Consider the following 27,976-nt stretch of genomic DNA (forward strand, 5'->3'; position numbering starts at 1 on the left):
TGACAGATCTGGACTTGGTTTCCTTCTCTGTCTCTTTATGGCTGTGTAATCTTGGCCAGGTCATTTAACTTTTTTGATCCTTGGCACGATTCCTCATCTATACAATGGGAATAATAACTACTTAGCTGTATGCTTATGAGAACTAAAGATATTTGGGTAAAGCACCTGGAATATAGTTGATGTTCAAGAAATAAATGCGGATTATGATGGATGTGGGGACTAATGAGATTGCTCCACATACAAAATGGATTGCCAGCTCTCAATGAGGTGCAAGGAGTGAGTGGCAGGAATGGGAGATGGATACTTGTGGCAAAATCTGTCTATTTACCCTTTCGGGGGAATAAAGGAGAGGAGTGGAAATGGCCCAAGTCCCTGGCAGATCTCAGTTGTGTGGGAAATGTGGTGGGCAGCATTGTTCAGTTTTGAGATAAGATGCTCCTGGGCAGTTATGTCAACACCAGACCGTGGGCACTGTTCAGTAGGAAAACACTGAGCATGTGGGAAATGGAAAAAGCTTGGAATCCGAGGAACCAAGTAGAAGGTCATCTGGAAGGAAGACAGTGAGTGCTCTGAGTCCGAAGCAGTAGACAGGGCAGGAAATCAGCCTGGCTGAGTTTCCAAGATGACTGCATTACTGTTAAATTTCATGCTGATGAGCCACAGACAGATGAAGGGTCTTTGCTTCTGGGAACCCGAGTATCTGTGGGTCAGGGTGGGGTGGGGTTAAAGGGGACCTGAGGTGAAAGTGTGGTGGGATATCTGCCATCTGGGGGCTGGATCCTTTTCCCTGTTGCTTTTTAGGGAAACAGAAGAAGCCAGAACAACTAGACAATCTGGTGCCTATAAATAATGGGAGGGGGGAACCCAGTCCCCCACCTAGAGTCAGATCTCTGAGCAAGTGTTAGCACCTTACGAGCAGAGCTTTGGGAGCAGCCAGAAGGCTCTCCAGGCAGGAGGAGGCAAAGAATGCCTAGAGGTCGAATTGGACTTAACCAAGGAATCCGAGTCACAAGCGCTGTGACATGAGCTCCTAACTCTGTTCTAGGCAGGGCTGTGAAGTGGGATGCAACCCACATCTGCAGGCTGAGTGATAAAAACATGAGGATAGAGAGGACTGTCAAGGTAGCTGTGGCCACAAAGATCCAGAGTGGTTCTTGATCATCTAAACCTCAGGGGCATGAGTGTCAGGAAGAAGGAAACCCGACTGATCAGAAAGTGCAATCCTGATGTGTCAGGTTGGGGGTGGGGGTAGTGCCTGTCCTTTGACTCCCCAGGGCAGTTGATCCAATGGAATTTTATGGAGAAGGAAACTGAGGCTCAGAGAAAACTGATGGGCCAGATCAGCTTAGCAAATACAGTGCTGGGACTAGAATTTAGGTCCATCAACTTTTAGTCCAAAGACCTTTGTGAATATACCTTAATCCGATAAACATTTGCTGGGATCCAACTTTTTTATTTTTTTATTTTTTTGTGCCCCCCTCCCCCTGGGAGCCAACTTTTAAAATAATTAACAACAACAGCAACGATACCTTCCATTTACTGTGCGCTTACCAGGTGCCCACAGAGCTAAGAATTTTAAGTACATCACTTCCTTTAAGCCCCAGGAAACGCTCCCAAACTTGTGCCCAGGTTGTCTAGATGAGGAAACAGTCATAGAAAAGATGGAGATGCATGGATAAATCAGACATTGACTCTGGACATGAGAACATATGTGTTACTTGGGAAAGCACATACACAAAGACCGATTTTTAAATTGGCTTCTGGATTCAGTTTAATCATTTTACAGTTGCATTTCAAGTGTGTCCCAAACGGGAATGCAAGATAAGCAAACCAATAGTGATGGAATCGCGGCTGCAGAAGCCAGAGTGAGTCAACGTGAATTCTCTTTCGGCTGTGCGAAAAGAGCTGTAAAGACAAAGAGAGAGAGAAACACGCAAATTAAAAAAGCTCATGGCAGAGAGTTTAGGGAAAGCCAACTGGTGCAGCAAAGAAGAAGAAAAAATAAAAAAATTGATCAGAATTCCCTTACAAGACAACGATCACTTCGGGAGGTCAACGCGGCGGATAGAGGAGACACCAACGCGGAAAGGAGCCTTCGACTGCCGGACTGCGGGACTGCCGGTGTACAGAGGCCAGCCAGGCGGGGGGGTGGGAGCCTGACAAGGGGGCACTGCTACGTACCTGCGCTCTGCATCTCGATCACCTAGGTTCTTGAAAGAAGGTGGGAGCCACGAACGCCCTGAAATTTTGCCAGAATGCTGCACTGCGTATGTGCATTCGTTTTTCTCAAAGAAATCGCAGACTCTCCTCCAAGGTTAAGAACCGTGGGTTCTTCACATTTAGGTGAGACTCAGGAAGGAGTGATAGCCAGGGGTCCCAGAGCCACTCAGGCGCCTGCCGCAGCTTTCAGGGACGGTGCGCGGGGGCGAGAAAGGTGAGGCTGTTTGAGAGCTGGATTTTAGTAGGCGCCAAGTTACTGCTTAAGGAGAGATGGAGAGTGGGAGGTGAGGGGGTCTGGGAGGCCAGTGCGGGCAAGTGGGGGAGTTAAGGGGGTGGGAGAGTTAAGGGGGTCGCCCAAAAAGCGCGAGCGGCCGGAGAGGGAGAACCGGGAAACGAGCGAGAGCAAAGGACCGGGGAGGGAGGTGGCGGTGGAGAGAAGTGGTGGGGGGAATAGGGAAGAGGGACAGCAGCCAAACTAAATTTCCCATGGCCTAGGGCTGGGAGTAGACCGGACACATACTTGGCGCTCAGTCTTATTTCCTTCTTTCCTCTCGGTTCCGTGGCAACGCTGGTGGGGCGAAGGCCGTCGAGGCAAACGGCGCCCTAAGGTGGCTTGGTATCACCCCAGGACCCGCCCCCTCCTCTATTCTCCCCTCGGTCTGACTTATCCTGCGTTCCCAGCCAGAGCAAGCCAGCTTGAGGACAGCTTTCCTCCCAGTGGGGCGGGTCTCCGAACCTGGGAAACACTCCGCCTGGGCCCCTCGCCCAAGAAGTGGAGGGACAAGGGAGGAGCGAGGGAGGGGGCGGGTGGCGACCTAGTTAGCGATCCCTCCCACACTCCTTTTTCCGCCCCCTCCTTGCGGGCCTGGCCAGGCAGGGCCTCCAGTCCAGCCGAGCCCGCAAGGGTTAAAGGCGGCCGCAGGTGAGGTGGGCGGGGCCGTAATTTCGGGGAAAAAGGAGCGCAGGGCCGGAGATGAAGGCAGAGCGCGCGGGTGAGTCACGGGCGGAGCTGGCCTCGTACGAAAGCTCTTTCGCTGGCTCCCGCCCGCCCTCCGCCCCTCCTCCGCAGGGTCGGGTCGCGGCCCCCGCTGGCCCTCGGCCCTTGCCCCTCGCCGCTGGAGAGCCCGCCAGCGCGCAGGGCCCAGGAGCGCCCGCCAGATAGCACGCCTGCCAGCGGTGGCCGGAGTCCGAGTGCAGCCTCGAGGTAGGAGCCCGGGTCGGGGCGGCGAGGGGTGAGCGCTACCAGTATCCTCGGAAAGACGTGCCCGGAACGCGCCCTAGCTTCCTATGGCGTTGGGGAAGGTGAATCCGAGGGCTTGGAGCCCCGGCGGAGTGAAAACTGGGTGGACGGGAGAGACTGGAGGGATCGAGGAGGCTGAAAACTGGAGAAACTGGAGCGACTGGGAAAACCGGAGGACTTGAACCTTTAGGACTGGGAGTATGGAAGTCCGACCACCTAAGTGCCGGTGATCGGGAGAGGCAGCTGGCAGAAAAAAGGGAGGAGGGTGTCTCTAGCCTCCTAACCGCGTTGGGGAGCGCAAAGCTGGGAGTGCGCGTCTGATGTCTTCTTTCCCGAAACCTTGCAGTCAGGCCCTGCATGTTAGCAATGGAATCCCTGCCCGATGTCGGGAGGGGCCACTCAGTGAAGCCTGGGTCGTTGGCCTCCCCACCCCCTAGCCCTTCGGGCCGTTTCCAGGCGCCAAGAGCTATTAGGGTCCCAGGCCTCTCTGCTCCCGCCCAGCCCCCTCTGGGCTGCCCTGCCTGAGCCTGAGGCTCCATTCCTGCTGCTTCACCCTGTTCCTTTCTTGTGGCGAGGCAGCAGGAGCCTGAGTAGGCGCTCCAGTCCCTCCTCCCTCCCTCTGCCAGACTACCGGGGCCACCTCCCTGGTCCCAGAGGCAGAAGGTAGTAGGGTCAGTCGGGTCCTGCTGTGGAAAGTCCCTACCCTAAACCACTGCACCTTCTCTGCGACAATCAGAGGAGGCCCCGGGATATAAACCTCACGCCTGGGGCACCAGGGCTCCCAGGCCTTAAGAAGAGGTAGTGAGAAGAGGAGGGACCTTCAAGTCACAGATAAGGTCTAGAAATGGGTGGAGGTCTTTAGGTTCCCAAAGGTTTAGGAAAAGAGTGGTGAGACCTGGTTCACAGAGGTACATAGAGTACATATTTTTGACTGAATGAATAAATGAAGGTCTTTGTCCAAGTCACTTCTCCAAATACTGCCGCAGCTTCCTCTTTAAAAAAAGTAAATAAGAGAGTTAGTCTGAGCATCTGTTCTCAACATTTGGCTGCATATTAGAATTATCTGTGTAACTCCTAAAAATGATGCATGCCTAGAATGCACCCCTTTATAAAATCTCTTTGGGCAATTCTTCCTCTTAATTTCTGTGATTCTGGCTTTTCCTGTTGCCCTCTGCTCCCCTCACTCTGACCCTGCATCCCTTAAGGGGTGGCGATTTTGTCTTCTGGAGCTCGCTGGTAAGCTCTTCTCTTCCTGACCCCCTTCTCTGGGGAAGTCTACCTACCCCTCCCAGCTTCACATCTTTGAAAGAGGGCATGGGTAGCAGGCAGAGAGCTGGCTGGCACCGGTGTGGGTCAGGGCTGGGAAGGGGGCTTAACTTTCTCTGGTGGCCAGAAGACCCTCAGAAACTGGCACTGCAGCTGCACCCCCAGGGAGGTGAAGTCCCTGCCTGAGGGAAAGAAATGGGGGCCAGGCAGCGAGCTGGGAGGAGTGGGGTCGAGCAGTGAAGTGCCCTTCCTCACTAAACATGCCTCAGCGATGGAATGAGGGCTCTTTTCTCCAAAATCTCAGAATACGCTTTGGGCTTTGGGAAGTCAGATCACCTCAAGCTTTTCGTTTCAGAAACAGACCAACTCCCTCTCTCCACCGGCGTCCTGAGTTAAACTGGGAAAAACTGGGAAAGCTGAGATGGGTTTAGATCCTCCACTTGGGCTGGCAGCACATCTGCAGGGGGAAATGTCACTGCCCCTTGAGCTGGCCTGAGCAGCTGGGGTGAGATGGCTTGAGCACTGTACTGTAGGAGTATCTCACCTTCCAGCCCAACTCCCATGATACGCTGGGTCCCCTAGGAGAGATAACCTAGGGAAAGGTAGACTTCAGTCATCCTCTGCCCTTGGCCAAGAACTTCACATCCTCAACCCTTCCTAGGGCTCTCAGATTCTCTTAACTGATATTTAGTCCCCAACCAGAGGTGGTGCATCTCTCTTTCCACCTGGTGGCTTGAAGAGGGGCACTTAGCAGGGAGGGGATCTAGGTTGGGATTGAAAGTGAGCTGTGACCTTGCTCACTTCACCTCTTCTTTGCCTCCTTTAGGTCCCACCTGAGGTGCCCCTGACCGTCCCTGTCCCCCACCCCACCCCGCATCCCGGCAATGCTAACCGCTGTCTGCGGCTCTCTGGGCAGCCAGCACTCGGAAGCGCCTCACGCCTCCCCTCCGCGCCTCGACCTGCAGCCTCTCCAAACATACCAGGGTCACACGAGCCCGGAGGCCGGGGACTACCCCTCCCCGCTGCAGCCTGGAGAGCTGCAGAGCCTCCAGCTGGGCCCTGAGGTGGACTTCTCACAGGGCTATGAGCTGCCAGGGGCCTCCTCTCGAGTAACCTGCGAGGACCTGGAAAGCGACAATCCCTTGGTCCCGGGACCCTTTTCCAAGCTCCTGCAGCCGGACATGTCCCACCATTACGAATCGTGGTTCCGGCCAACTCACCCAGGCACTGAGGATGGCTCTTGGTGGGACCTTCATCCGGGCACCAGCTGGATGGACCTACCCCACACTCAGGGCGCGCTGACCTCACCTGGCCACCCGGGGGCGCTTCAGGCTGGCTTGGGGGGCTACGTTGGAGACCACCAGCTTTGTGCCCCGCCATCCCACCCACATCCGCACCACCTCCTCCCAGCCGCCGGAGGGCAGCACCTCCTGGGGCCTCCCGACGGGGCAAAGGCCTTGGAAGCTGCCGCCCCGGAGACCCAGGGGCTGGATTCCAGTCTAGACGGGGCGGCCCGACCCAAAGGCTCCCGGCGGTCAGTGCCCCGCAGCTCAGGTCAGACCGTGTGCCGCTGCCCCAACTGCCTGGAGGCGGAGCGACTGGGGGCTCCGTGCGGGCCCGATGGAGGCAAGAAGAAGCATTTGCACAATTGCCACATCCCGGGCTGCGGGAAAGCCTACGCCAAGACATCGCACCTAAAGGCGCACCTGCGCTGGCACAGCGGCGACCGTCCCTTCGTGTGCAACTGGCTTTTCTGCGGCAAGCGCTTCACGCGCTCCGACGAGCTGCAGCGCCACCTCCAGACCCACACCGGCACCAAGAAGTTCCCCTGTGCCGTCTGCAGCCGGGTCTTCATGCGCAGTGACCACCTGGCTAAACACATGAAAACCCACGAGGGCGCCAAAGAGGAGGCTGCCGGGGCCGCTACCGGCGAGGGCAAGACCGGAGGAGCGGTGGAGCCCCCCGGGGGCAAAGGCAAGAGGGAGACCGAGGGCAACACAGCTCCCTCCAACTGAGCTCTTCAGTACCGCCTCCCCGCTGGTTATCCTGAGGACATCAGAAGAGAGCCCCCTGGCCTGATGTCCTTGGGGGGCGGCTTGAGTAAGAGGAGAAGGTGGTTATTTATTGAGAAGGAAAAGTGGGGGGGGGGTCAGGAAGAGGGGGCTTAGGGGTGTTTTAGTCTCGGGCTGGACAGGACGCGTTTGACTGTTTGGCTGGGCAGGGGGAGCTGCGCATGCACCTCTGTTCTCTGTTTCCGCACTATTTCACTCTCGTCCCCCAATTGGGGGAATGGGATGGGGTTCCCTGCCGCGGCTGGAGGGCGGAGGGGACCCACTGGAGAAGCTGTGCGTGGCGGGAGCAGAGAGGAGTGGGGCGGCTCCGGGCACTGGGGGTAGCTGTCTGGACGCGTCCTTAGCGCCTGGGAACCGGGACATAAAAGCGCCTCCGGAACCGCCCTGCGGCCTCGGTCTCTTTCATCCCCCTCATAGTGCTTCTTCCTCTATGGTTTCCAGAGGGAGAGCTGAGATGGGGTAGTGAAGGCTGGGGGTCCCCTTTTAGGAGAGGTCTCTATCAGGCTGGGAGGGTTGCTGTAGTAGAAATAACTCTTATGCTCCTCCTTATTAATTAACCCTTCCAAACCCAGTCTGATGGAGCCATGAAGGAAGAGGGGGAGAGGGCCAGAATCCCGGACTAGATGTGGGCGGTGGGCAAGCAAGTCCCCTTCTAAAATGAGAGAAACAATTTGATGGGGGAATGGAAGGAACTAACCCCTCCCCTTTCAAACTCGGATTCAGTCCTTAACTCTAGACTTCATAAAAAATAAAGTTCAGTAGTCCACGTTCCCCATCTGTTTCCCCCCTACCCTTTCCCTTGTAAGCTTTCAAGGCATCCAGAGTCCCCGCTCTAGAATTAATGTACTGTAGTTCCTCATCCTAGGTTCCCCATCATTTATTTGCCTTCTCTGTGGGGATGGAAGGAACGGGTTACCTCAGCTTTTTGGGAGTAGGTGGGGTGCCCCAGCAGAAGAACGTCCAGCGGTTCCCACTCAGTGGACTCAGTCTCTGCCTGGTCATCTCCTGCTCGCCCTTCCCTTTCCCTGCCCTGCAAGCTTTGCCCCTCCCATAGAGTGCGTGTCAGGAGGCCTCCCACCTTCCATATGAAGGAGTGGTTCTCCCACTGGAAGGGGTCTGTTTTTGGAGGTGATGTCCAGGAAGCTGTCCCTATTCCCCTCTTTAGATGCTGCAACTACATCCTAGTTGTGATTATGGGGTGGGAAAGGGGGGAGGGGAGAAGCCCAGCTGAGGCTGAGCCCGGCAAAAGGAAGGGAGCAGATGAGGGAAGGGTGAAGGGTTTGGAGCTAGTGGGCTTTCCCAGGCTTGAGGTAGAGGCCACAAGGTTCTCCTTGACCTCCCCTTTCCCTGGCCCTCTTTCCACACAGAGCCTTATTTGAGGATTAGCTGTGTATTGATTTTTAAGTTATAAGCAAAGGGTATTTTATTTAATATTAGGGCATGTGTCTGTGCATGTTGTGTGTATGTGTGTGTGTTTCTCTACTGAGCCTAGGGTCTTCAGCCAGGGAGACCCTATCTTGTTCACCCCATCCAGGGTCCTGGGGTCTAGGCCTACAGTGTCTCTTTTTCCCTTGGACTGGGAGCTCAATAGGAAATGAAACTGCGATCTGGATGGAAGTATGTGTTTGTGTAGAAGGGAGTCCTTAAAAGGGATAGGGTGACTCTCCCTGAGATTCATGGGCCTGGGGTAGTTTAAGAAGTAATGTTCTTTCTTTAGGCTCCCTCTTATCCCTACCTCCTGCTAACCCAACCAGAGGTCCCTTTTCTTGCTGAGAGGTTTGGGGGCAGGAGAGAGTTGGCAGTACCTGCAGGTTGCCTGACCTGGTGGAGAGAGGGGGAGAGAGGGAGGGCACTGTGGGTGTGAGATGCCTTTCTCCTCCACCCATCGAAACCAGCCACCCCCTCCCTGAGCCACCAGGACAGCTTTTCCCAGTGACCATTCTAATGGGAACTCCCGAATCGATGTTGGTGGGGGGGGGCATGGATGTTCCCTCTATGGAGGCCCCCAGCTCTAAGGTGTTGGGTGAGGGCTTCGGTTAGGTTTTCTTCTGCTCCTCCCTTGTATAGATCTAGGTTGCTTGGCTGTCTGCCCCTTTCTAGGCAGCCCCCTAGAGGAGAAATGTAGGATTTTTTTTCTTTAACTGCTGTGAACCCACTTTGTTGGGGGGGGAAGAAGAAGAAGAAACAGCCTGTGTTTTTTATGTCATAATAAAGTCATCAACCACATCATTGCTTCATTTGTCTCCCAGCTTGGGTTTCCTTTTTGACTCGGTGTCCCTCAGCAGTGAGGACCAGGCCACTGCAGGGTGGGGCGGACACTTCCCTTTGATCTGCAGCCCTGGGCAGCCTCTCCCTTTGTTTGGGGCAGAGCTGAGCTCTGATTGAAGGGTCAGATCCTGTCCTGGAGTTGGCTGGTGCAGAAGGAGGGAGGAGCTCCCTCTGGGTTGATAACTCTGCTGACTGTCCCTCCCTGCTCTTAACCTGTGCAGATGAGGAAGTTCTAGATATTTCCTTCCTCCTCCACATACAAGCCCCCTCTTTACCCTCCCCTGCCAAGAACGCTTGTTCCCTGCCTTCCCAGAGATGGCCAGCTTCTTGGCACACTCACCCCACCCCCAAGGGGGTGCGTGTGTGTATCAGTCGGTTCCTCTGGCTGTGAGTGAGGTGGGGGTGACTGACAGCGATTTCTTCACCCAGGATGATCTCTATCAGGAACAAGGTGATGAAAGGCAGCCAAGATATCTGATGGGCTCCCGCCCAGCTGGAAAGTATGAGGGAAAGGCTCCTACTGCAACTCGCAGATAGAGACCCGCCACAGTTACACAACAATGCTGCGCACAAATGCGCCCTCGCTGGACCCATGGGGCACCCTTGGATATGCAGAAGTGCCCATCTGTGCACACTTTCCCAGGCTGCCCAATGCCTGGTATGCAGTTGGTGCCTAATTCATGTCAAATGAGTGAAAAACTTCAACTCCAGAGCCCCAAAGCCAAGAAGGTGGACAGAGGATCAATTTTGGGCTCCAAGGGGGCTAGATAAATTGTGTTCTTGCACCTTCCCATCCTACTTATTTTTTTTTTTTTTTTTTTTTTTTGCCTAAAGTATATTTTTTTCCTTTAGTGGGATTTCTATGTCCCCTACTCTAATCCTAACCCAATTTCTCAGTACCGAATCTGGTACTGATTCTGAAACTGGTGACATCCTATCACCTGTTTGAGAGAAACTGGGCTCACCAAGTCCACCTTGGGATGGGGCATCAGAATGATTTAGGGGTCAGAGAGGAAACCATACTGGTATGGAGGGCCAAATGTCTGTTTCCATCTGCTTCTGCATGTTGAAGTCTGGGAGGAGAAGGGACAGGCATGTTTTTCCATGACCTCATGTCCACTCCACTCCTTGGGGTGCCTCTTTTGTCTTCCTGGTTCTGGGGGAGTTAGACCCCAGGTACCTGGTGAGTCCTCTCCTCCTTTTCCCTCATTGCTACCCCCAGGGACAGGAGGGCAGCTGTGGGGCTGGCTGGGCCTGTCTGGGCAGGGCCGAGGCTGCCCCTCCTCTCCTTGCAGCTCCTCCCGCTGACCTGCATTCTTAGCGGGGGCCTTTGGTGGGGCTCTGACGCTCACTTGGCTCGTTTGCCTTGACAGCAATGCTGCCTGGCTGGCCTGGCCCCCCTGATGGAGCCCAAGGCCACCTCTGACCCCTCAGATCTGGAGCCCTTGGCAGGACGATCCCAGAGGGGCTGGGAGGGAAATCAGGACATCTGGACTGACCTTCTGGGCGACCCCTCTGAGCCACCATCTCCTCTCCTGGGAAGTGGGAGTAGAATTCTAAGGTGGGTGCATGACATCAGGAATGGGAAAGTGACAGAGGAGCAGGCAGCCTGGGAACTGCAGCCTGGGGCTGTGCGCCAGGCGACCCACACCTCTCCTCCTGCCTGTTCCTGCCCCACAGTGGGCAGCTTGGGAAGTGCAGGAGGTGAACCGGCTTTCTTTCCTTTTTTTTTTTAATTTTATTTTTTTGGTTTTTCAATTACAGTTGTCCCATTTTCCTCTCATTTCAACCCCCCACCCAGCCCACCCCTGAACCGGCTTTCTTGATGGCCTCTTTGGTGCTCCTGTTCTTACACAGCCTTGAAGTTTGCTTCTGGAATGCCATACGATGGGCACCTTACAACCCCTCCCTGACATCACACACGAAAGAGCCCTCACCTCCACATTAGTCCCCATGAGCCTGACTGTTCAGCATCCCAGCAGTGTGGGTTTGAAAAGAATATCGCAAACCAAACAGTCCCGTTGTTCCCGCCCAGTAGATGGGATATTAGAATCACCCATGGAATTTTCAAGATACCCCGATTGATTCCCTTCCCAACACCCCACTCAGTTATGCGCCTTGGGGCTATGTTAGAGTAGCACTCCTCCAAATTCACACCTGAGGTCTTGTTAACTCAGCTTCTGATTCAGTAGGTCTGAGGTGGGGCCTGAGAGTCTGCAATTTCACAAGCTTTCAGATGATGCTGATGCTGGCAGTCTGCTGCCACACTAAGAGCAGAGTATTAAAGTATTGTGCTGTGCAGTGGGAGTTGTGTGTTTGAAAAATAACCTTTCCTCACCCCACCCATGGTTGAGAACCACTGACCTGGTTCAGTATCTTCATTTTATCACTGGGAAAACTGAGGTCCTTGCAGGGAAAGCAACCTGCCTGAGGAGACCCTGCAGAAGCAAGATGAGATGCCATTCTGCAGAGTTCCAGGTAATGCTCCTTCCTACATCCGGCCCAGCTTCTAGGTTATTCTTCTCTTCAAGTGGCAGTCTCCTTTCTGAAAGTAAAGCCCATCTCCCTGGAGGCAGCTTCATCTTGGAACTGAGCTTTGTATACCTGGAGGCATTTAGGAAATACCTCAGATTTCTGACTCCCAACAGCCTTATGTGGCAGGCTTCCTCCAGCCATCACCCAGCACATCTTCCTACAGCCTGCCTCCTGGGTAAGCCTCAGCCTCTCCCTTAATTCCTATCCCAGGGGTGACCACAAGCTCGGATGCTGTGGCCAGGGCTCTGAGCAGCAATCCTGATTGGTTGGCTGATGGTTGTGGGAGAAATAGATTATCTTCAGTGTGTTCCCAAATCCTGGAGGACTGCACAGAGCAAAATGGTATGAGATGCATTGGCTTAAATGTTAGTTATGGAGATGGTTTATAGAGGAAGAGGACCCAGGAAGGAGAACATTTGAGACTGGAGTCCACCTCTGCATGGATGTGTGCCCCCATTTAGCCAAGACTTCTCCTGTGCTGTTTCAGCTACACTACGTGTAAAGGCACCATATATTTGGAGTAGAAATTTCCAAATTTTCTTTCAAAGTTATCTTCCTGTGAATTTGCTCTATGGGGCAGAACCGGCCTTTTGGGGGTTGGATGGGTTTTATGTATATGTGCCCTTCTAAAAATGCGTTAACTTAAGTGCTCCCTACACCCCTTGGCCTGACTACTGACCACTCTTATAGATCTTATTGCAGAGGATGGTGGGGTACCAGCCTGGGATTGTGCCTTTGGCATCTTCAGACGCCCCCACAATCCAAGCTCTGTAATAAGTGAGCCCAATTTTTCTTTACTCCCTTTCCACCCCTAGCCCCTGCTCCCCACAGTGACCCTGTTGGAGTTGCACGCTGATTCACAGCCTTTCTGGACCTGAAAGATGCGCGGGGTAAGGGAAGACAGCCAGGCAAGACTAGGAAGGTTGCTCCTCTCCAAGAAGTTGTGCTGGCGCGCGCTCTTGTGGAAGAGAGAGGAACTGCAGGTGCTCGGTTCTAGCTCCGCCCCCAGGGACAAGGCCTTCCAGGTCACCTGGGAACGTCCGTCCAACAGGACAGACTTGACATTAAATGGAGGCACTGGTGTCCGGAACTAAGCTGCGGAACTTGCAGAGAGAGAGGGTGAGGAGCATATATTATTGGGAAGCCAGAGCAGTGGACAGAAGACGGGCGTGGGACTCTGGGAGAGGGGCAGGGTAACAGGGGAGTTGGACCACGACTCTCAGCGAGCTGATGTGCGCTGGCCTGCTGATGCCTAAGCCCAGAGTTTGGAAAGAGTGGTTGCCTCCGTTCTCGCATCGCATATCGGGTGTGCGTGGAGTGCTGAGCGTCCAGAACCCGACTGCAGTGCCTTCCCTGAGTGTCTGTTTTTCACGTGCTGGGAGAGGGGCTCCCCAGGACTGTTTCCTGGCCAGGATGGTGGAGAAGCGACATGCAGGATAGACATAACTTATCCCCACCTCTCCCCAGATGACATCGCAGGGCCCTGACACCCCATGTTCCTGTGACTGCTTTGTCTCCGTGCCCCCGGCATCAGCCATCCCAGCTGTGATCTTTGCCAAGAATTCAGACCGACCCCGGGAGGAGGTGCAAGAGGTGGTGTTTGTACCAGCAGGCACTCATGCCCCTGGCAGCCGGCTCCAGGTGGGTTAGGCCCTATGGGGTGCTGGGACGTGGCAGATGTAGGCATTCTTCTAAGACAACTATTTTCAACCGGTGTGCTGCAAGAATTTTTAAAACACGCAATATCTGACTATTTAGTGTGGGGCACTGACCTCTGTTCCCTTAGATTGTCAAATAAAAAAGAACAACAGCCAACATAATGTGAGTCATCTGGTGCGAATGAATCAAAGTTATACCTATTTTTTTTTGTCTGATCTGCAAAACATGATATATTTTTGATATGCTGCATAATTTTAGTAATTAGTTTATGTATGCCATGAGGTGAAAAGGTTGAAAATCGCTGTTCTAAGACCTTTCTCCTCCCTGCTCTCTACACCTAGGAAGCCTCCAGGTATGGGAAAGAGCATGAGCTTCAAGCCTACCAACCTGGACTTAGCCTACCTATTATTTAAAATCTCTGCAGTTCTCAGTTTCCTCATCTGTAAAATGGAAATGATAAGACCTTCCTCTAAGTGCTGTGCAAGATGACCGGCACAGTCCCAGCACCTTGCAGGTTTGAGCTGACTCTCCCTTTCTCCTCCTTTACCTGTAGTGCACCTACATTGAGGTGGAACAGGTGTCGAAGACCCATGCTGTGATCCTAAGCCGCCCTTCTTGGCTGTGGGGGGCTGAGATGGGTGCCAACGAGCATGGTGTCTGTATTGGCAACGAGGCTGTGTGGACCAAGGAGCCAGTTGGGGAGGGGGAAGCCCTGCTGGGCATGGATCTACTCAGGTGCGGCCCCTGCCCTCCCTAATCCCCTCAACGCACCAGAAGTCTGGGGACTGAGTACTGGCCCAGGTTATCCTTCCCTCCCCCACATCTGGTTCACAAGGGCCTCCTCCCTTATGCCCACCTTGCTTTGGTGTCATCACCAGGAGGCTGCCCCTGCCCCTGCCCTTCCTCTCTCCTGGCCTCAACTCCACAGTCTGGTAAGAAGCTCTCAAATATGGCCACCTCTGGGTCTCTGCTGGCCCAGAAACAGGGCAGTGGTTTTAAATTTAAATAAATACATAAATTTAAATAAAAATATTTTATTTATTTTCAGAGAAGAGGGAAAGGGAGGGTGAAAGAGAGGGAGGGAAACATTGATGTGTTAGAAAAACATCAATCAGTTGCCTCTCGCACACCCCAAGCTGGGGACGCGGCCTGCAGCCCAGGCATGTGCCCTGACCAGGAATTGAACCGCTGACCTTTCAGTTTGCAGGCTGGTATTCAATCCACTGAGCCACACCAGCCAGGGCTTAAATTTCTTTTTGTTAGAGGTAAAATGTTTCTCAAATGAAATCTCATGTAGAGTCCTGGTTTATAAAACCAATAAAAGTGGCGTGGCTCTGATTGAAGAGAGGTTGTGAGGCTCAGGGCGCGTCTCCCTGAGACTATGTCTCTGGCCTTTCCATGGAACCCCCAGAGATAGCTTGAAAACCACTGGCATAATTGTGCAATGTTGGCAGATTTTCCTGTAGGACTCAGGCCTGACACCAAACCTCCCTAGGGTCTCTTCTGTCCACTGGAGCTTCTGACACCAGCCACTGATACCCCCTCACCCTTCTGTTCTCCGGACCTCTTTTTGTGCCAGGCTAGCTTTGGAACGGAGCAGCTCAGCCCAGGACGCCTTGCGTGTGATCACAGGCTTGCTGGAGTGCTATGGGCAGGGGGGCAGCTGCCGGGAGGACCCCATGTCATTCTGCTACCACAACACATTCCTGCTGGCTGACCGGACTGAGGCGTGGGTGCTGGAGACGGCAGGCAGGCTGTGGGCTGCACAGAGGATCCAGGGTGAGGGGCCTGGTGCTGGGGCCTGCCTCCCAGATGTGTCCCCGTTTTGTCAGCCTCAGAAGAGGGTGGGAAAGAAAGTGGTGGTGGGGAAGGGCCAATCGAGGTGCAAACCTCTCGAGTGGTGGGGCCCTCCAGAGAAATGGAAAATGAACCCACTGGGGGACTTATCCTCCCCCCTTCATTTGGTTAAGTCCTCTTGTGCTTCAGCCTGCTGCTTCCTCTGAGGAGCCTTCCTGGATGCCTCTGGTGGTCAGGTGTCCCCCTTATGTGTAAGCAGGTGCCCCCCTCACCCAACTCTCCACAGCTGGCAAGCTCACATTTATTTCTGTGATTGTTTTGTCTCTTTCCCCCTCCACAAGGACAGGTCTGTTCTCTTCACCATTGTGTTCTCAGTACCTAGCCCGGCACCTGGCCCACAACAGGTGCTCAATGACGAATGAGCAATCCCCTTTTCCCTCCACAGAGGGAGCCCGAAACATCTCCAACCAGTTGAGTATTGGCACAGACATCTCAGCCGAACACCCAGAGCTTCGGACCCATGCCCAGGCCCAGGGCTGGTGGGCTGGCCAGGGCACCTTTGACTTTGCACAGGTCTTCTCCCTGACCCAGCAGCCAGTGCGCATGGAGGCTGCCAAGGCTCGCTTCCGGGCCGGGCAGGCGCTGCTGCAGCAACAGCAAGGTCAGAAAGGGAACGGGGGTACAGCAGGAGGGCCACAGTGCTGCCAGTCTCTCCCCCCTCCCATAGCTTCAGGGGGTGGGGCTTGGTCTGACCCCAAATGTCCCCTTCTGCCCTGGGCGGCCCTTACTCTGTTCTACTCAGCAGGAGGCATCACGGCAGAAGTGATGATGGACATTCTCAGAAACAAGGAGAGTGGCATCTGTATGGACTCTGGAGGCTTCCGCACCACAGCCAGCATGGTGTCCATCCTGCCCCGGGATCCCACACAGCCCTGCATCCACTTCCTCACCGCCACACCAGACCCATCCAGGTGAGAGGGATAATGCTGGGGAAGGATGGGAGAGTGTGCCAGGCAGGGGAAATGGGGAGATGGGATGTCCTCAGTCCTGCCATCTGTGTCCTATTAGGTCAGTGTTCAAACCTTTCATCTTCGGGGTGGGGATGGCCCAGGCCCCCCAGGTGCTGTCCCCCACTTTTGGAGCACTGGACCCTGTTCGGACTGTGCCCCGATTCCAGACTCAGGTGGATCGCCGGCACACTCTCTACCGTGGACACCAGAAGGCCCTGGGGCTGATGGAGAGTGACCAGGTAACCCCCAGGCAATAGGGGCTACCCTTGAGGAATGACTCCTCTCCCCAACACGCAGCTGGGTTCTGAAAATATGAGGGGACCTTGGTGTGGAGAGACTCCTGGGCTGGGGAGAGGGGTCTCTTTCTTCAAAGCCAGCTGCCCAGGAGAATGTTGGGTAGTCTGTCCTTTCTCCTGTGTGCAAGTCTGCAGATACATTCCCCTTAATTGGGAGGGAACCTGCCCTGGGGACTCATCCCTGCCTTTTCTGGGCAGGATCGGGGGCAGCAGCTGTGGCAGAAGCAGCGGGATCTGGAGCAGGAAGGCCTGGAGGCTGCAAAGGGGCTGCTGGCCTGGGAGTGGGCCCCACCCCCCCAGGAGCTGGGTGGCCTCTTCCAGGCCTTTGTGGAGAGGGAGAGCCAGGTGTATGCCTGAGCTCCACGGCTCTTCCCAGCCAGGTGTGGGGTTCAGGGGCTGGGGGAGGGCGCCAGACCCCTGGGGTATTGTGATCAGAGCGATTCCTTTATGCCCCTTGTTCTGAGTGGCCGGCTTGCCTTGGCTTAATAAATATTTTATTTCTTATGTGTTGTACTGATTGCTTCCCTCGAGACGCCCCCAGTGACAGGAAGGACATATTCAGGGCCTGGAGACACTTTATTGGGATAGGTTCCTGCCATGGGGCAGGGCTCTGAGCAGGAGGGGAGGCCCACTCTGCTCTTGTTCTTGCCCAGTCCTCATTCCAGTGGCTTTACTGATGGGTGGGCCGCACTTCATGCTTGAGTCCCCTGGCCATAGTTTTCATTGTGCTGGGGGCCCCAGCCAGAGAGGCCTTGGAAGCTGCAGCTGCCCTGACCCCCTTCCTTGCCTGGACAGTGCTTTGGGGGCCCCTGGAAACCAGAGGGCACAGATTCTTGGTGGCACAGGAAGGTTGTGGCAAGGAAGTAGACTCATGGGGTGTCTCCTTCCCCTGCCTGGGAGTGACAGAAGGGCTGCTGTCCCCAGCCATGGACTTCCCGGGCAGGTGGGGGAGCTCGGTGAGGACGGGCTGTATCTCCATCCTCAGGAGGTGCTCTGTCAGGGCTGCCTGCTCTCTGTGCTCCTTGTGCCTGCTCAGGTCCTGTTCCAGCTCCTTGAGGAAGCCTGTGAGGGCCAGGGTGGTAGGTGTTGGATAGAGCCTGGGCTCAGCAGGAGGGCCCTGGGCTGAGGGGGAAGGCCTCTGGCTGACCTGAGCAAACTACCACCCATAACAGAGAGGAGCCTGAGGCTGGGGTGGGGAGGGCGAGTTCCCTGCGTGTCCAGGCTGACACCTGGCGCTGGCTGCATTGTCCTCCTCTGGCCCAGATGCTGACCTGGGCTTGGGACTACTTCCCCAGACATCACTACTACCTTAGCTTCCCCCAGATCCCACAGGGCAGGGGTGAGCTCTGGGGAGGCTGCAAGCCCTGGAAAGCAGGGTCACCTCGCTCTGAGCGGAACGGGCCATTCAGCTCCGGGAACTCCTCATCTGAGGCTTTGTCCTCCTCATCCGAGTTCCAGCGCTCCGACACAGGCTGCTTGTCCAGGTCCAGGAGCAGCGGCAGGGCTCCTATCACCAGCTCCCTGCAGGGAAGAAAGCAGAGGCCATGCTGGAGAGCACCCCTGGGTGTGGAGCCTAGGAGGTTGCACACAAGACAACAGCCCCCGCATCAGGCGGGTTGGTGGCTCATGAGCAGGAAGTCCCCAGAGAGCTGAAAGCTGGCTCCAGGTGGAGTTATGGGAGGTGAAAGGGAGAAAGGGGCCAACTTGAGCTGGGGTGGGAGAGAAGGTTCCATGGACTGGGACTCCAAGTTTGCAGGTTGAGAGGGAACCCATGTGGGGTTCCGGGGAGGAGCTCAGCCACCACCTCTTTCTTCCCACCTTCAATTCCCCCTCACCTGTAGCCTTCCAGGTTGGTGCAGCTGTTTCCAGTCAGGTTAAGGATAAGAAGGCTCAGGGGGAATTCATCTGCTTGTACCAAAGTAGGGGAATGAGATTCTCATACCCATGTTCCAGCCCAGAGCCACTGTCCCCGGTCCCCTGGAGGATGTGCTGTTAATGCAAGCACAGGGAAACGGGGGCAGAGAGGAGGGAGGGACCCGCATGGGACTTATTCTGTGAACCAGGGTGAAGGTGTTCCTACCCAGCTTCAGTTTTTCTATCAGATTCTCAGAAAGGTCCAGAAACTGGAGGTGTGGGAGGTCACAGAGGTTCTCCACCTGCCTGATTTGGTTTCCTGCCAGAGACAGGAAGCTGTAGGGCAAGGAAGGAGTACAGAGAAAGAGCTGAATCAGAACAGCTACAGGAAAGGAAGAAGGCGTCGGGCACTCGGGCCCCTGGCTAAGCAACTGGATGACAAGTGGGGACACAGGGCCATCTGGGGTGAGGGAAGCAGAGCTAGGGTTGCTGGATTCCCAGCTGATAAGAAGCCAGGCATGGAGAGGTTTAAACCCGTTCTTTGGGGTGTTACCAGGTTTCCTCCCCTTCACCATCCCCCTTTTCTCCCCTCCCCACTCCTGCCTGAGCCCTGGCACCACATACCGCAAGGAGGGGATGCAGGCCAGGTTCTCAATTCGCTGGATCTTATTCTGCAGGAAGAAACCAAGGTGGGAAACCAAACTGAGGTCAGCTGGGCGGGGGACCCTTTAAATGGACAAAGTCCCAAGACCATGTCTACTCTTGCAACTGGAGATCTGGCACTTGGGAATGATGACCCCAGTCACTGAACTATCTGTCACAACCTTGGGATGATTTGCTTTCTCCAGGTGGATGGTTAAGGGTGTAAACTTGGGGCTGGCTATAAATTTAATTAAAGTATACCCTGATCACCCCACAACCAAAGAGTGACCTCAAAATCAGAGAAGCAAACCAAAGCACTACAGGGAAATGGAAAGGACCTTGGTGGGAGCTGGCATGTATGGAGGAACAATGAACATATCTCACTTTGATTTGTAAAGTTTCAGCAGGGCAGGGTTCAGGAAGCTGGCATATTCAATCTGGGGGAGGCTGAAGGTCAACCACCCACCCACCACCACTGACAGCCTTCAAGTTCCCGAAGGACACAGGAATCTTCATGGTTCCCTCCTCCTCTCTTTCAAAACAAGAAAAAAGCTTGAGCTATATAATATGAAAGATTGAGGGTAGACACTAAGAAGAAGTAGACAAAAGTGTCTGACAAAAACAAAAAACAGTAGTGATTCAAGAATATGCTTTGGATCTGTTTTGGGAGGATTAGTCTTTCAATTCAGAATTGAATCTGGGACCGATTTGTCTGGGAACAGTTTCAATTAAGGTCTGCCTGCCTGAACACCAGGGAATGGGCAAGATGACCTGGTTGGCTCCTTTCAGATTAGACAGACTTGGCCCACAGGGAGCAAGTGGGGAGGAAGAAAAGGGAGCAAGAAGTTACCGCTTGCAGATAGAGGCTGTGAAGATTCCGGAGGCCCTCTAGATTCCTGATAGTGGTAATCCCCTCCCGGTCCAGGCGGACAGTCTGTAGTTCAGCAATTGTGTGAAACCTGGGAGAACGGTCAGTAGGATGGCATAAGAGTGCCACTTCTGTAGTTTCTTAGCAGGGAAGATGGGAAGGGGGTAGGAAAGGTTTTAAGGAGTGGATAGTTAATTGACTTTGATCAGGTATGAGGAACACCTTCTTGACTCACGAGGTGGCATCCAGATCACGAAAGTAGGTTCACTTGGAGACCTGGATCTCTGTTAGTAGCACTGGGAAGGATCAGAGTGAGAGAGGAGTCAGGGCCCTTTAACTGGAACAGTAGCTTATAGTTCCTGGAGAGACTGAGAGGCAAAGGAAGCCTTCTTCAAGTCAGCTTGGATGGTGGAAGCAGGGGCTGGGACAGAGATGAGACAATCTCTGCAGAACAATCTTCCTCACCTCCCTTTTCAGTGGTTCATGGAGGAAAAATCACTTGTTCCATCCACCCATTTATTAATTCCACAACATATATTGAGTGCTCGCTAGAGATACATGGAGTCAGTCCTAGCCCATTACTATTAGGGAATTAGGCCAAACATCTATGACAAATGGATGAGAGAGCCAAGTACAAGGGACTAAAGGAGCACATGGGCTGTACGTTGAGTCCAGAGTAGGGAAATCAGTAAATGTTTCCCAGAGGAAGTGACATGTGAGAGCAGTTAGCCAGGAAGGTGAGAGGAGTATGAGGAGGAAGTATTTCAAACACAAGGAATAGTATGTGCTTATTCAGCCTTTCTCAAACTTTAATGTGCCCGTAAGTCCCCTGGGGGTCTTGTTAAAATACAGATTCTGATTCAGTGGGCCTAAGATTCTTCATTTTTAACAAGTTCCCAGGTGATGCTGATTGCTGCTGCCCTCACCCCCACTCTAAGTAGTAAGATACTAAGGTGTGAGAAGAGGGGGTCTTAGAGGAATTGCACACTTATGGAGAGTGGCAAGAAATAAGGCTGAATGGGCAGCAGAGGTCAGCTCATGCTAAGGTGTTTAGATTTTATTTTAGAAGGTTATATCTGGGAATGCCTAATCAGATTTGTCATTTAAAGGGATCACTTTGGAAACAGTGCGGGGAGCCTAGGCTGGGGTCAGTGAGACTAAGAGTTTGTTGAGAGGTGGAGACAGCTTTATCTAGGGCAGTTGAGTGGGTATAGTGGGGAAAAAAAGAATGATTTTTAAGGAGGGAAAAATCAAATGGACACCACGGATTGAATGTGTGGAGTAAGAGGGTCAAAGATTAGTTGGCAAATCAGTACAGCTCAGGGGACTGGTCATCCCGGGTGTTTCAACCTTCCAGCACCCTTATCTCTCCTGTGCACTCACATCTTCTCAGACAGATCCTCATCCTCAGGGAAGGTCAAGTTCCGCTTAGTGATAAGGGCTTCAGTGATGCACACGCCCCCTTCCTCTGGACTCTGGGGAAGATTAGCTGTTTAAAGAAAGATAAGTTCAGTTACTACAGACCTGACCCTACTATTATCCAGCTGTTCTGCCTACCTTCCGATCTCGCTACTCACCTCCAGGCATGATATAAAGGCGGCTGGCCTGGGGCGGGATTGGAACGAAGAGTTGAGCAGCTTGGACAGACCCCGGGGGCGGCGGGACCCAGGACGGTATGAAGAGAGAGAAACTCAGGGACTTGGGGGACAAGGGAAAAGGATCGATTCAGAGCAAATTACTTAAGTGGGGTAAAAGACCAAAGTAAATCGAAGTGTTGGGTCTGTAGTTTGAGGGTTGTAGAGGTGCCTTGCTGGCTGCAAACCGAGAGTGGTTCAGCGGTTTAGCGTCGTTGCTAGGAGACCGACGCCGGGCAGGGCGTCGGGGAGGGCGGGCTCGCGGCGCTTGCGGATTATTGCTCAACCTGCGGATCCGCCCGCTGCTTCCGGCCTCAGCTCTCCCACAATCCTCAGCTCTTCCCGTTTCGCTCGGCTCCCGTCCATTTTTCCGGTGGCAATGGCTATGGCCGTGGCCGTGGCTGGGATACTGCGAGGCGGTCTCCTGCCCCAGGCGGGTAAGGGATGGCCCAGGTCCTCATGGCATGTCACGATCGGTGCTCTCTAATCCTCGTCTCCCCTCCTCTACTACTGGTCCTCTCCCGTAGCCCCTGGTGACCACACTACCCCAGCTAGATCGCTGCTTTCCTCCAATCTTATTTCCTGTGACTTCAGACTCTAGTAAATAACCGCAACACAGCAGCAGCGTCGACCATAACTACAGTATTTATTGTCTACGCCCCAGACCCCTGTCTTCTTTGTTTCTGTAATCCGCCACCCAGGATTTGCTCGCCTTCAGTTTACTTTGCTCGGCCCGCCCCGACCTTGGCACTGTTTCCTTAAGGTCTCAGCCTAAACGTCACCTCCTCAGACCTGCCCTTGCCACCTTCTGGAAAGCTGGTTTCCCCTGTTAAATCTGTAATTTGCATCCTGTTTATTGATCCCTTAGCCCATCACAATCTGTAATTTTGCATCTGTTTGTCTCTGTTAGACTTTAAACTCCGTAAGGCAGAACCATGTTCATAATGCCTAACGTTATTAGGTATGTAGTAGGTATTTAATGAATGATTTTGAGCACCCAATATAGGCCAGGCACAGTGATAAGATTAAAATCTGGTTCCATCTGATCCAGAGCCTGTGCTCTTAAGTTAGGTTTTGTGGCCCCTGGGCAATAAAACCTCACTCCAAGAACTTCATGCTCTCTGACTGTTAGAGCTACATTCTAGCTGAACCTTTCCCTGAGATTCCATCTCAGTCCTGGGAAGAGCTGTGAAACTGGGAAGCTCTAGTCTTGATTCTTTTGTTGAGGATGGAGGGGTCACTTTGGCTCAGTACTTTTGAGCAGTGCCCTTGTCTTCTGAGAGGTGCTCCAGCGCCTGCAAACAAGATGAGCGAAGGAAAGGGATACTTGTTTGAGAGAGGTCTAAGGGCAGTGTAACTTTTCCCCCTTTCTTCAAATCATGGGAGAAGGCTTCAGTGCTAAGAGCAGCAGTTTCCAAACTTCAGCAGGCATCAGCATCACCTGAGGGCTTATTCTAACAGTGTAGGGCTCCACTCCAGAGCTTGTGATTCAGTAGGTCTAGGATGGGACCTGAGAACTGGTATTTCTAAGAAGCTCCCTGGAGCTGCTGAGAGTTGGGGTTAGGGGCACACTTTGGGCACCACTGGTTTAGACAAGGGGTTAGAAAATTATGGCAGGACTTGTCATCATGTTTTAGAAATAAAATTTTATTGGAACTCAGCCACATTTATTTTTTATATATTATTTATGATTGCTTTCATGATATAATGGCAGATTTGAGTAATAGGGACAGACTGGCTCTTAACATCTTTACTATTTGGCCATTTAAGAAGTTCATTCTCCCTCTCCTCCCTTTTTTAATATATTCAAAACACTCTCTTTAGTTCTTATCTGTTTTTTCCTTCATCTCTGTGCATAAAGAAACTGGAGAAATGGGAGCCTCAAAGGATCAAGTAACTAAGGTCAGCCATTAGAAGAGAAGGCTTGGGGATTCAGGATTTCTAGCAAGAAATTCTTCATCCCACTCTTGCACTGAGTCTAGCTCTGTGAACCATGGTTAGCTTTTTCTTTATCTGGGGCAGACTAAGACCTCCAAGAAGCTCCTCTATCTCACTGCATTGCCATTTCTCCTCCCAGGCCGGCTGCCTACTCTCCAGATTGTCCGCTGTGGTTCCAAGGCTGTTACCCGCCACCGTCGTGTGATGCACTTTGAGCGGCAGAAACTGATGGCTGTGACTGAGTATATACCTCCCAAACCTGCTGTCAATCCTAGATGCCTGACACCTCCTCCCAAGCCTTCCCAGGAGGTAAGAAGGAGGCTCAGCATGTTACTTAGTAGTGGTATGCTGATTAAAATGACTTTATATCTGTGGCCATAATGAAGTAGGATTCCAGGACACAATCATAAACATACAGGTTCCTCATTTTGACCCAATGGCCCAGATACTTTAATAATTTTTATTTATTGATTTTAAGAGAAAGAGAGAAATGTCAGTTTGCTGTTTCACTTATTTATGCATTCATTGATTAATTCCTGTATGTACCCTGACTGGAGATCACACCCACAGCTTTGGCGTACTGGGATGACGCTCTAACCAACTGAGCTATGTGGCCAGGGCTGGTCCAGATACTTAAAATGAAACCTGCACTTGATTTGGCATTGATCTTTTGGGCTTTGTGGATTCGACAGGCCTCCTGAATTTTCTTTATTCTTAACTTGTTTCCAAAAATATACGTGTGGAAGCTATCTAATTGGGGGTGGGGGGCGGTTGGGGAGAGTATCGCTGTCCCATCCTGAAGGATTTGAAGCTTCCATGTTTCCCTAAAGGAGTGAGAGATGTTTTCTGTTTTTAAAAGGAACAGAAAGACCAGTGGCGAATTTGTAACTCTATGGCAGTTCCTGTTACTGTGGTATCTAATAACTTCTAGTTTCTAGTTGCCCACTGATGCTTCAGGAGTAGTTAGCTGACCTCTCCTGCTAGAGGCTGGGATGTGGTGAGGTGAACAGCAACTGCAGCATGTGGGATTTAAGGTCAGATGTCAAACCCTAATGCAAGAGGTGATATGACTCATTTGGCAGAGATTCCTTAAGGACTAATGACTGGACAGAACCTATCCATCTGGGTTCTTTCCCTGTGAAAGCAAAGAGCTATCTGAAATGAACCCTGTAGAGTGCTTGGAAAGTCATGTTTCAGTGTCTGGAACTCTTTCAGCAGGATTTAGCTTTTGCCCTGCCAGAACCGATAGATTGAAAAATTGATAGATCCCAATTCAGACAACAGTAAAGCCATTGACTGGAATTTTCCCACTCAAATTTTTCCCTCATAATTTTTTCTTAAGCCAGTGGTTCTTGCTACCTCATAACAATAAAAGAACCTAGAACACACCGTGCACCAGAACTTTCTGGGATGATGTTCTACATCTGACTGTCCAATATGGTAGCTACTGACCATATGACTATTGTGCACTCGAAAGAGGCTGGTGTGACTGAGGATATGAATTCTTCATTGTATTTAATTTTAATTAATTTAAGTATAAATAGCCATATGTGACTAGTGGCTACTGTATTGGATAGGGCAGATCTAGAATCTAGATTTAGCACAATAGTATATCATCCATTATTTTACCTGTATGTATTAATATTTTCATGGAATTCTACAAAAAGCATCATGACTTCTAGGTACTGTTTAAATAAATTTTAGAATCATTGCTATGGTAAAACAAATCTCTTACCCAGTGTTTATGGGGTCTGAATATATTCTCAGTTTCACAAGTTCTCAACTTTGTGAAACACTGTCTTGTTGTGAAAATGCCTCTATTTTGAATAAATAATGCAAAAGTTTATCTTGTATTTATAACTGGTTAAATAATTCAACATGGGTACAGTATCAGAGAGATAATTGAAGTAATTTTGATAACATTACTGTCAGATAATGTTGACTGAGTCAGACTGCTGACCAGTTTGGGGGACTCAGTGTCCTAGATTTAAAAAACTGCTCTGAAAACTGCGATTATCCAATGGAAATGTAAGGATGGAGTGGGAGATGGAACATGTCTCTCAGAGTGAAGGGCCCAGCTACCCTGTCCGTACCCCGATCCTCCCCCACATTTGGGCATCACTGGCAGCCCAGCAGCCATCCCTGAAGAAGAAGCACCTCATGTCCCCTTGGTCATCCCTTCCTGACTTCAGGAGACAGGCCTCATCCGGCTCCTCCGCCGGGAGATAGCAGCAGTTTTCCGAGACAACCGAATGATAGCTGTCTGCCAGAATGTGTCCCTGAATGCAGAGGACAAGCTTCTTATGCTACACCGGCTGCGGAAACACAAGATTTTGATGAAAGTCTTCCCTAACCAGGTAGGGAGTGACCCTACCCATGGGCCCTGCCTATGTTCCCGCTCCCCTACCCGCTCGGGGGAGATGCTGGCATCTCTCCTCAGATGGGGTACTTCCGACTCCTCCCCTCCGCTAGCAATGCTCTAGTCTGGTGCCTAAACCGCCATTAGGGGCTGAGGAGACCCTCTGGTTGCACCCTCAGCCTGATGCGGCCTGGGACCAATGTGGGCGGCTCTTCCTTTCACTCATCCCCACTAAACCCTTCTTTGCTGCTGTTCCAGGTCCTGAAGCCCTTCCTGGCGGATTCCAAGTACCAGAGCCTGCTGCCCCTTTTTGTGGGGCACAACCTGCTGTTGGTCAGTGAAGAGCCCAAAGTCAAGGAGATGGTGCGAATCTTGAAGGGTGTGCCTTTCCTGCCGCTGTTAGGTGAGCGAGCTCCCCTGCCTGCTGGGGCTGGGGAGGGGTGAAGGGGAGCGGGTGCTACAGCAGCCTGGCGCCATCTGCTGAAGCTGTGGACTTGCTTGGAGAGGACATCCTCTCACAGATGGGGCCCGAGTCAACAGCATAGTCAACAGCACAGTTTGTAGAGGGCTGCCTGTGTCTTCTAACGCCCGTGCTGGCTCAGGGCCCTGCATCACTTCTGCTCTGGGGGAATGTTAGGGCGGGCAGAGAGGGCTCTGCCGTGGGAGGAAGTTCAGACACCTTGAGTCTAGCAGTGGGGTGCTAAGTGCTAAAACCCATAGAGACAAAGATACTTAAAACAAATAGCCCAGGCAAAGGGTGCTGAGGGACAAGAAGCAACATTTCCCATTCTCCCCTGATACTAAGAATCCCTAGAAATACTGTTTCTATATAGAATACTGAATTAATACGTCTATGTGGGAACGGGCAGGCATCTTTGTTTATTTCCCCCCCCTTCACACACAAATAACCTGCTCTACACTTCTTCAAGAAAATTTCAGAAACAGTGACTTAGTGGGGGTTGGGCCAGGTAGATGATATATGTAAGGATTTTTTAGAGGAGAGGGGATCAGTCTCAAACAGAGTGGGAGTGGGGTGGGGCACAAGTGGGAACCTGAAGGGGGAAGACTAGGAGGTGGAAATGGGCGACAGAGAGCAATTCCTAGGGTTTAAATGTCGTTTTTGGAGAAGAAAGGCATTTGTGGGGCATCCACCTGACCCTGTGTTCTTCTAGGTGGCTGCGTTGATGACACCATCCTCAGCAGGCAGGGCTTCATCAACTACTCCAACCTTCCCAGCCTGGCACTGGTGCAGGGGGAGCTGGTAGGAGGGCTCACCTTCCTCATGGCCCGCACCCACTCCTTGCTTCAGCACCAGCCCCTCCAACTGACTGCCCTGTTGGATCAGTACGTCAGACAGCAACATGAGGGGGACTCAGTCATGCCAGCCGGTGGGCAGCCTGATCCTCCCAACCCTGTTCCGGACTCGTAGCCAGCCTGTTATACCCAGCCTGCCCGTAAATACACTCTGCCCCCTGGGCTGTGCGGTCCTTGCAGAAATGTGGAAGAACTTGGTGGGGAGTGGCATGTATTCCCAGACCTCTACTGACAACGACCTCCTCGAATGAAGAAAGATTTCATTTCAGAATGGAGACTCTCAATCACTGTATCTGTTCTTAGTTTTTCCAACTTGGGACCTGACAAGAGCAGTCTCAGCTGTCTAAGTTCAAGGCAGAGAACTAGGCAGATGAGGATGATGCCCTGTGCCTCGTGTTTACTGTCTCTTGCACATGTCTCCCCAGCCTATCCCCTCATTGTCAGAATAGCCCGAATGAATAATTGTGCTAAGAATGGCTTTTGTTGAGAGTCTCCTGTGCCAGGCATGCTAACTACTTTCTAGGTATTAGTTCTTTTAGAAAAGTTAAAGAGCCTGCCCGAGGTGATGTTGCTGGTAGGTGGCAGAATAGGGACTTGAACCAGGCTCTCTGTGATCTGAAGAGTATGCTCTGGATTTCTACACTAGATCTTCCTCACTGAGGTCCCAGTTGGGCTTAGATGTTAATTCTCCACCCTTTGGGCATGCCATGTTGTAGAAAAGTTGGAAACACTGCTTTATGATAAAAAGAAATGCATTTTACTTGGTCTGTTTTGCTGTTTAAAGGTTATCCTTCCTATAGACTTATTCTCAGGATCATCTCTGACTCTCACCTCCCTTCCTAGAAAATCCTTCCTCTCCCCATGTGCAAGTCTATTACCTCCCTGTCCCTACTCCCAGAAATGGGATCTCTCTTTTTTTTTTTTTAAGTATATTTTATTGATTATATTGTTACAGTAGTTCCTCAAATGGGATCTCTTACATGTTTGCCTTTTCGAAGGCAGCT

At 52.4% G+C, this 27,976-nt stretch overlaps 4 protein-coding genes and 1 long non-coding RNA gene across 16 annotated transcripts; 3 read left to right on the plus strand and 2 right to left on the minus strand.

The window, feature by feature from the left end:
- Positions 1-1,751: 1,751 nt before the first annotated feature.
- Positions 1,752-3,241, minus strand: LOC149998326 (uncharacterized). 4 transcript variants are annotated; one of them, XR_016514189.1, is made up of 3 exons: positions 2,741-3,241; positions 2,182-2,476; positions 1,752-1,905 (listed from the first exon to the last, which is right to left on the minus strand). It is a non-coding gene; the product is annotated as an uncharacterized LOC149998326 (long non-coding RNA). The 4 variants fall into 4 exon arrangements; XR_016514188.1 differs by having other exon boundaries at positions 2,182-2,479; XR_016514186.1 differs by having other exon boundaries at positions 2,182-2,440; positions 2,741-3,230.
- On the plus strand, positions 3,154-9,022 carry SP6 (Sp6 transcription factor). The gene is made up of 2 exons (XM_090292163.1): positions 3,154-3,424; positions 5,553-9,022. The coding sequence occupies exon 2, from the start codon at positions 5,611-5,613 to the stop codon at positions 6,739-6,741; it is 1,131 nt and encodes a 376-aa protein (XP_090148289.1). The 5' UTR covers positions 3,154-3,424; positions 5,553-5,610; the 3' UTR covers positions 6,742-9,022.
- Positions 9,023-12,348: 3,326 nt separating this feature from the next.
- Positions 12,349-16,867, plus strand: SCRN2 (secernin 2). 8 transcript variants are annotated; one of them, XM_090292014.1, is made up of 9 exons: positions 12,383-12,720; positions 13,069-13,242; positions 13,814-13,995; positions 14,139-14,192; positions 14,840-15,039; positions 15,503-15,718; positions 15,860-16,028; positions 16,126-16,306; positions 16,562-16,867. In XM_090292014.1, exons 1-9 carry the CDS (start codon positions 12,670-12,672, stop codon positions 16,718-16,720), a joined length of 1,386 nt encoding a protein of 461 aa, XP_090148140.1. In that variant the 5' UTR covers positions 12,383-12,669; the 3' UTR covers positions 16,721-16,867. The 8 variants fall into 8 exon arrangements, with proteins under 8 accessions (XP_090148144.1, XP_090148143.1, XP_090148138.1 ...); XM_090292015.1 differs by having other exon boundaries at positions 12,385-12,720; positions 15,863-16,028; XM_090292018.1 differs by having other exon boundaries at positions 12,349-12,720; positions 15,503-16,028; positions 16,235-16,306; positions 16,562-16,624.
- A 53-nt stretch (positions 16,868-16,920) lies between these two features.
- Positions 16,921-21,570, minus strand: LRRC46 (leucine rich repeat containing 46). Of its 2 annotated transcripts, none has more exons than XM_090291348.1 (8): positions 21,305-21,570; positions 21,111-21,216; positions 19,710-19,818; positions 18,842-18,888; positions 18,444-18,553; positions 18,199-18,268; positions 17,745-17,884; positions 16,921-17,425 (listed from the first exon to the last, which is right to left on the minus strand). In XM_090291348.1, the coding sequence occupies exons 1-8, from the start codon at positions 21,312-21,314 to the stop codon at positions 17,034-17,036; spliced, it is 984 nt and encodes a 327-aa protein (XP_090147474.1). In that variant the 5' UTR covers positions 21,315-21,570; the 3' UTR covers positions 16,921-17,033. The 2 variants fall into 2 exon arrangements, with proteins under 2 accessions (XP_090147474.1, XP_090147473.1); XM_090291347.1 differs by having other exon boundaries at positions 18,199-18,271.
- A 117-nt stretch (positions 21,571-21,687) lies between these two features.
- MRPL10 (mitochondrial ribosomal protein L10) lies at positions 21,688-27,732 on the plus strand. The gene is made up of 5 exons (XM_090290943.1): positions 21,688-21,798; positions 23,439-23,608; positions 25,492-25,656; positions 25,917-26,061; positions 26,831-27,732. Exons 1-5 carry the CDS (start codon positions 21,741-21,743, stop codon positions 27,085-27,087), a joined length of 795 nt encoding a protein of 264 aa, XP_090147069.1. The 5' UTR covers positions 21,688-21,740; the 3' UTR covers positions 27,088-27,732.
- Positions 27,733-27,976: the final 244 nt, after the last annotated feature.

Source organism: Furipterus horrens, unplaced genomic scaffold (genome assembly GCF_987537825.1).
Source record: "Furipterus horrens unplaced genomic scaffold, mFurHor1.1.pri manual_scaffold_11, whole genome shotgun sequence".
Classification (NCBI taxonomy): Eukaryota; Metazoa; Chordata; class Mammalia; order Chiroptera; family Furipteridae; genus Furipterus; species Furipterus horrens.

Bases quoted from the DNA above. Each gene is read 5' to 3' on its own strand.
- SP6 (XM_090292163.1), top strand. From the start codon at position 5,611: ATGCTAACCGCTGTCTGCGGCTCTCTGGGCAGCCAGCACTCGGAAGCG.
- SCRN2 (XM_090292012.1), top strand. From the start codon at position 12,670: ATGGAGGCACTGGTGTCCGGAACTAAGCTGCGGAACTTGCAGAGAGAG. The intron at 12,721-13,068 runs GTGAGGAGCATA...ACCTCTCCCCAG, and splicing joins GGAACTTGCAGAGAGAGAGG to ATGACATCGCAGGGCCCTGA. The intron at 16,307-16,561 runs GTAACCCCCAGG...TTTTCTGGGCAG, and splicing joins GGCTGATGGAGAGTGACCAG to GATCGGGGGCAGCAGCTGTG.
- LRRC46 (XM_090291347.1), bottom strand. The intron at 18,889-19,709 runs GTAACTTCTTGC...TTCTTCCTGCAG, and splicing joins ACAGCCTCTATCTGCAAGCG to AATAAGATCCAGCGAATTGA. The intron at 18,554-18,841 runs GTATGTGGTGCC...CTTGCCCTACAG, and splicing joins GCCTGCATCCCCTCCTTGCG to CTTCCTGTCTCTGGCAGGAA.
- MRPL10 (XM_090290943.1), top strand. From the start codon at position 21,741: ATGGCTATGGCCGTGGCCGTGGCTGGGATACTGCGAGGCGGTCTCCTG. The intron at 23,609-25,491 runs GTAAGAAGGAGG...TCCTGACTTCAG, and splicing joins CTCCCAAGCCTTCCCAGGAG to GAGACAGGCCTCATCCGGCT. The intron at 26,062-26,830 runs GTGAGCGAGCTC...GTGTTCTTCTAG, and splicing joins GCCTTTCCTGCCGCTGTTAG to GTGGCTGCGTTGATGACACC.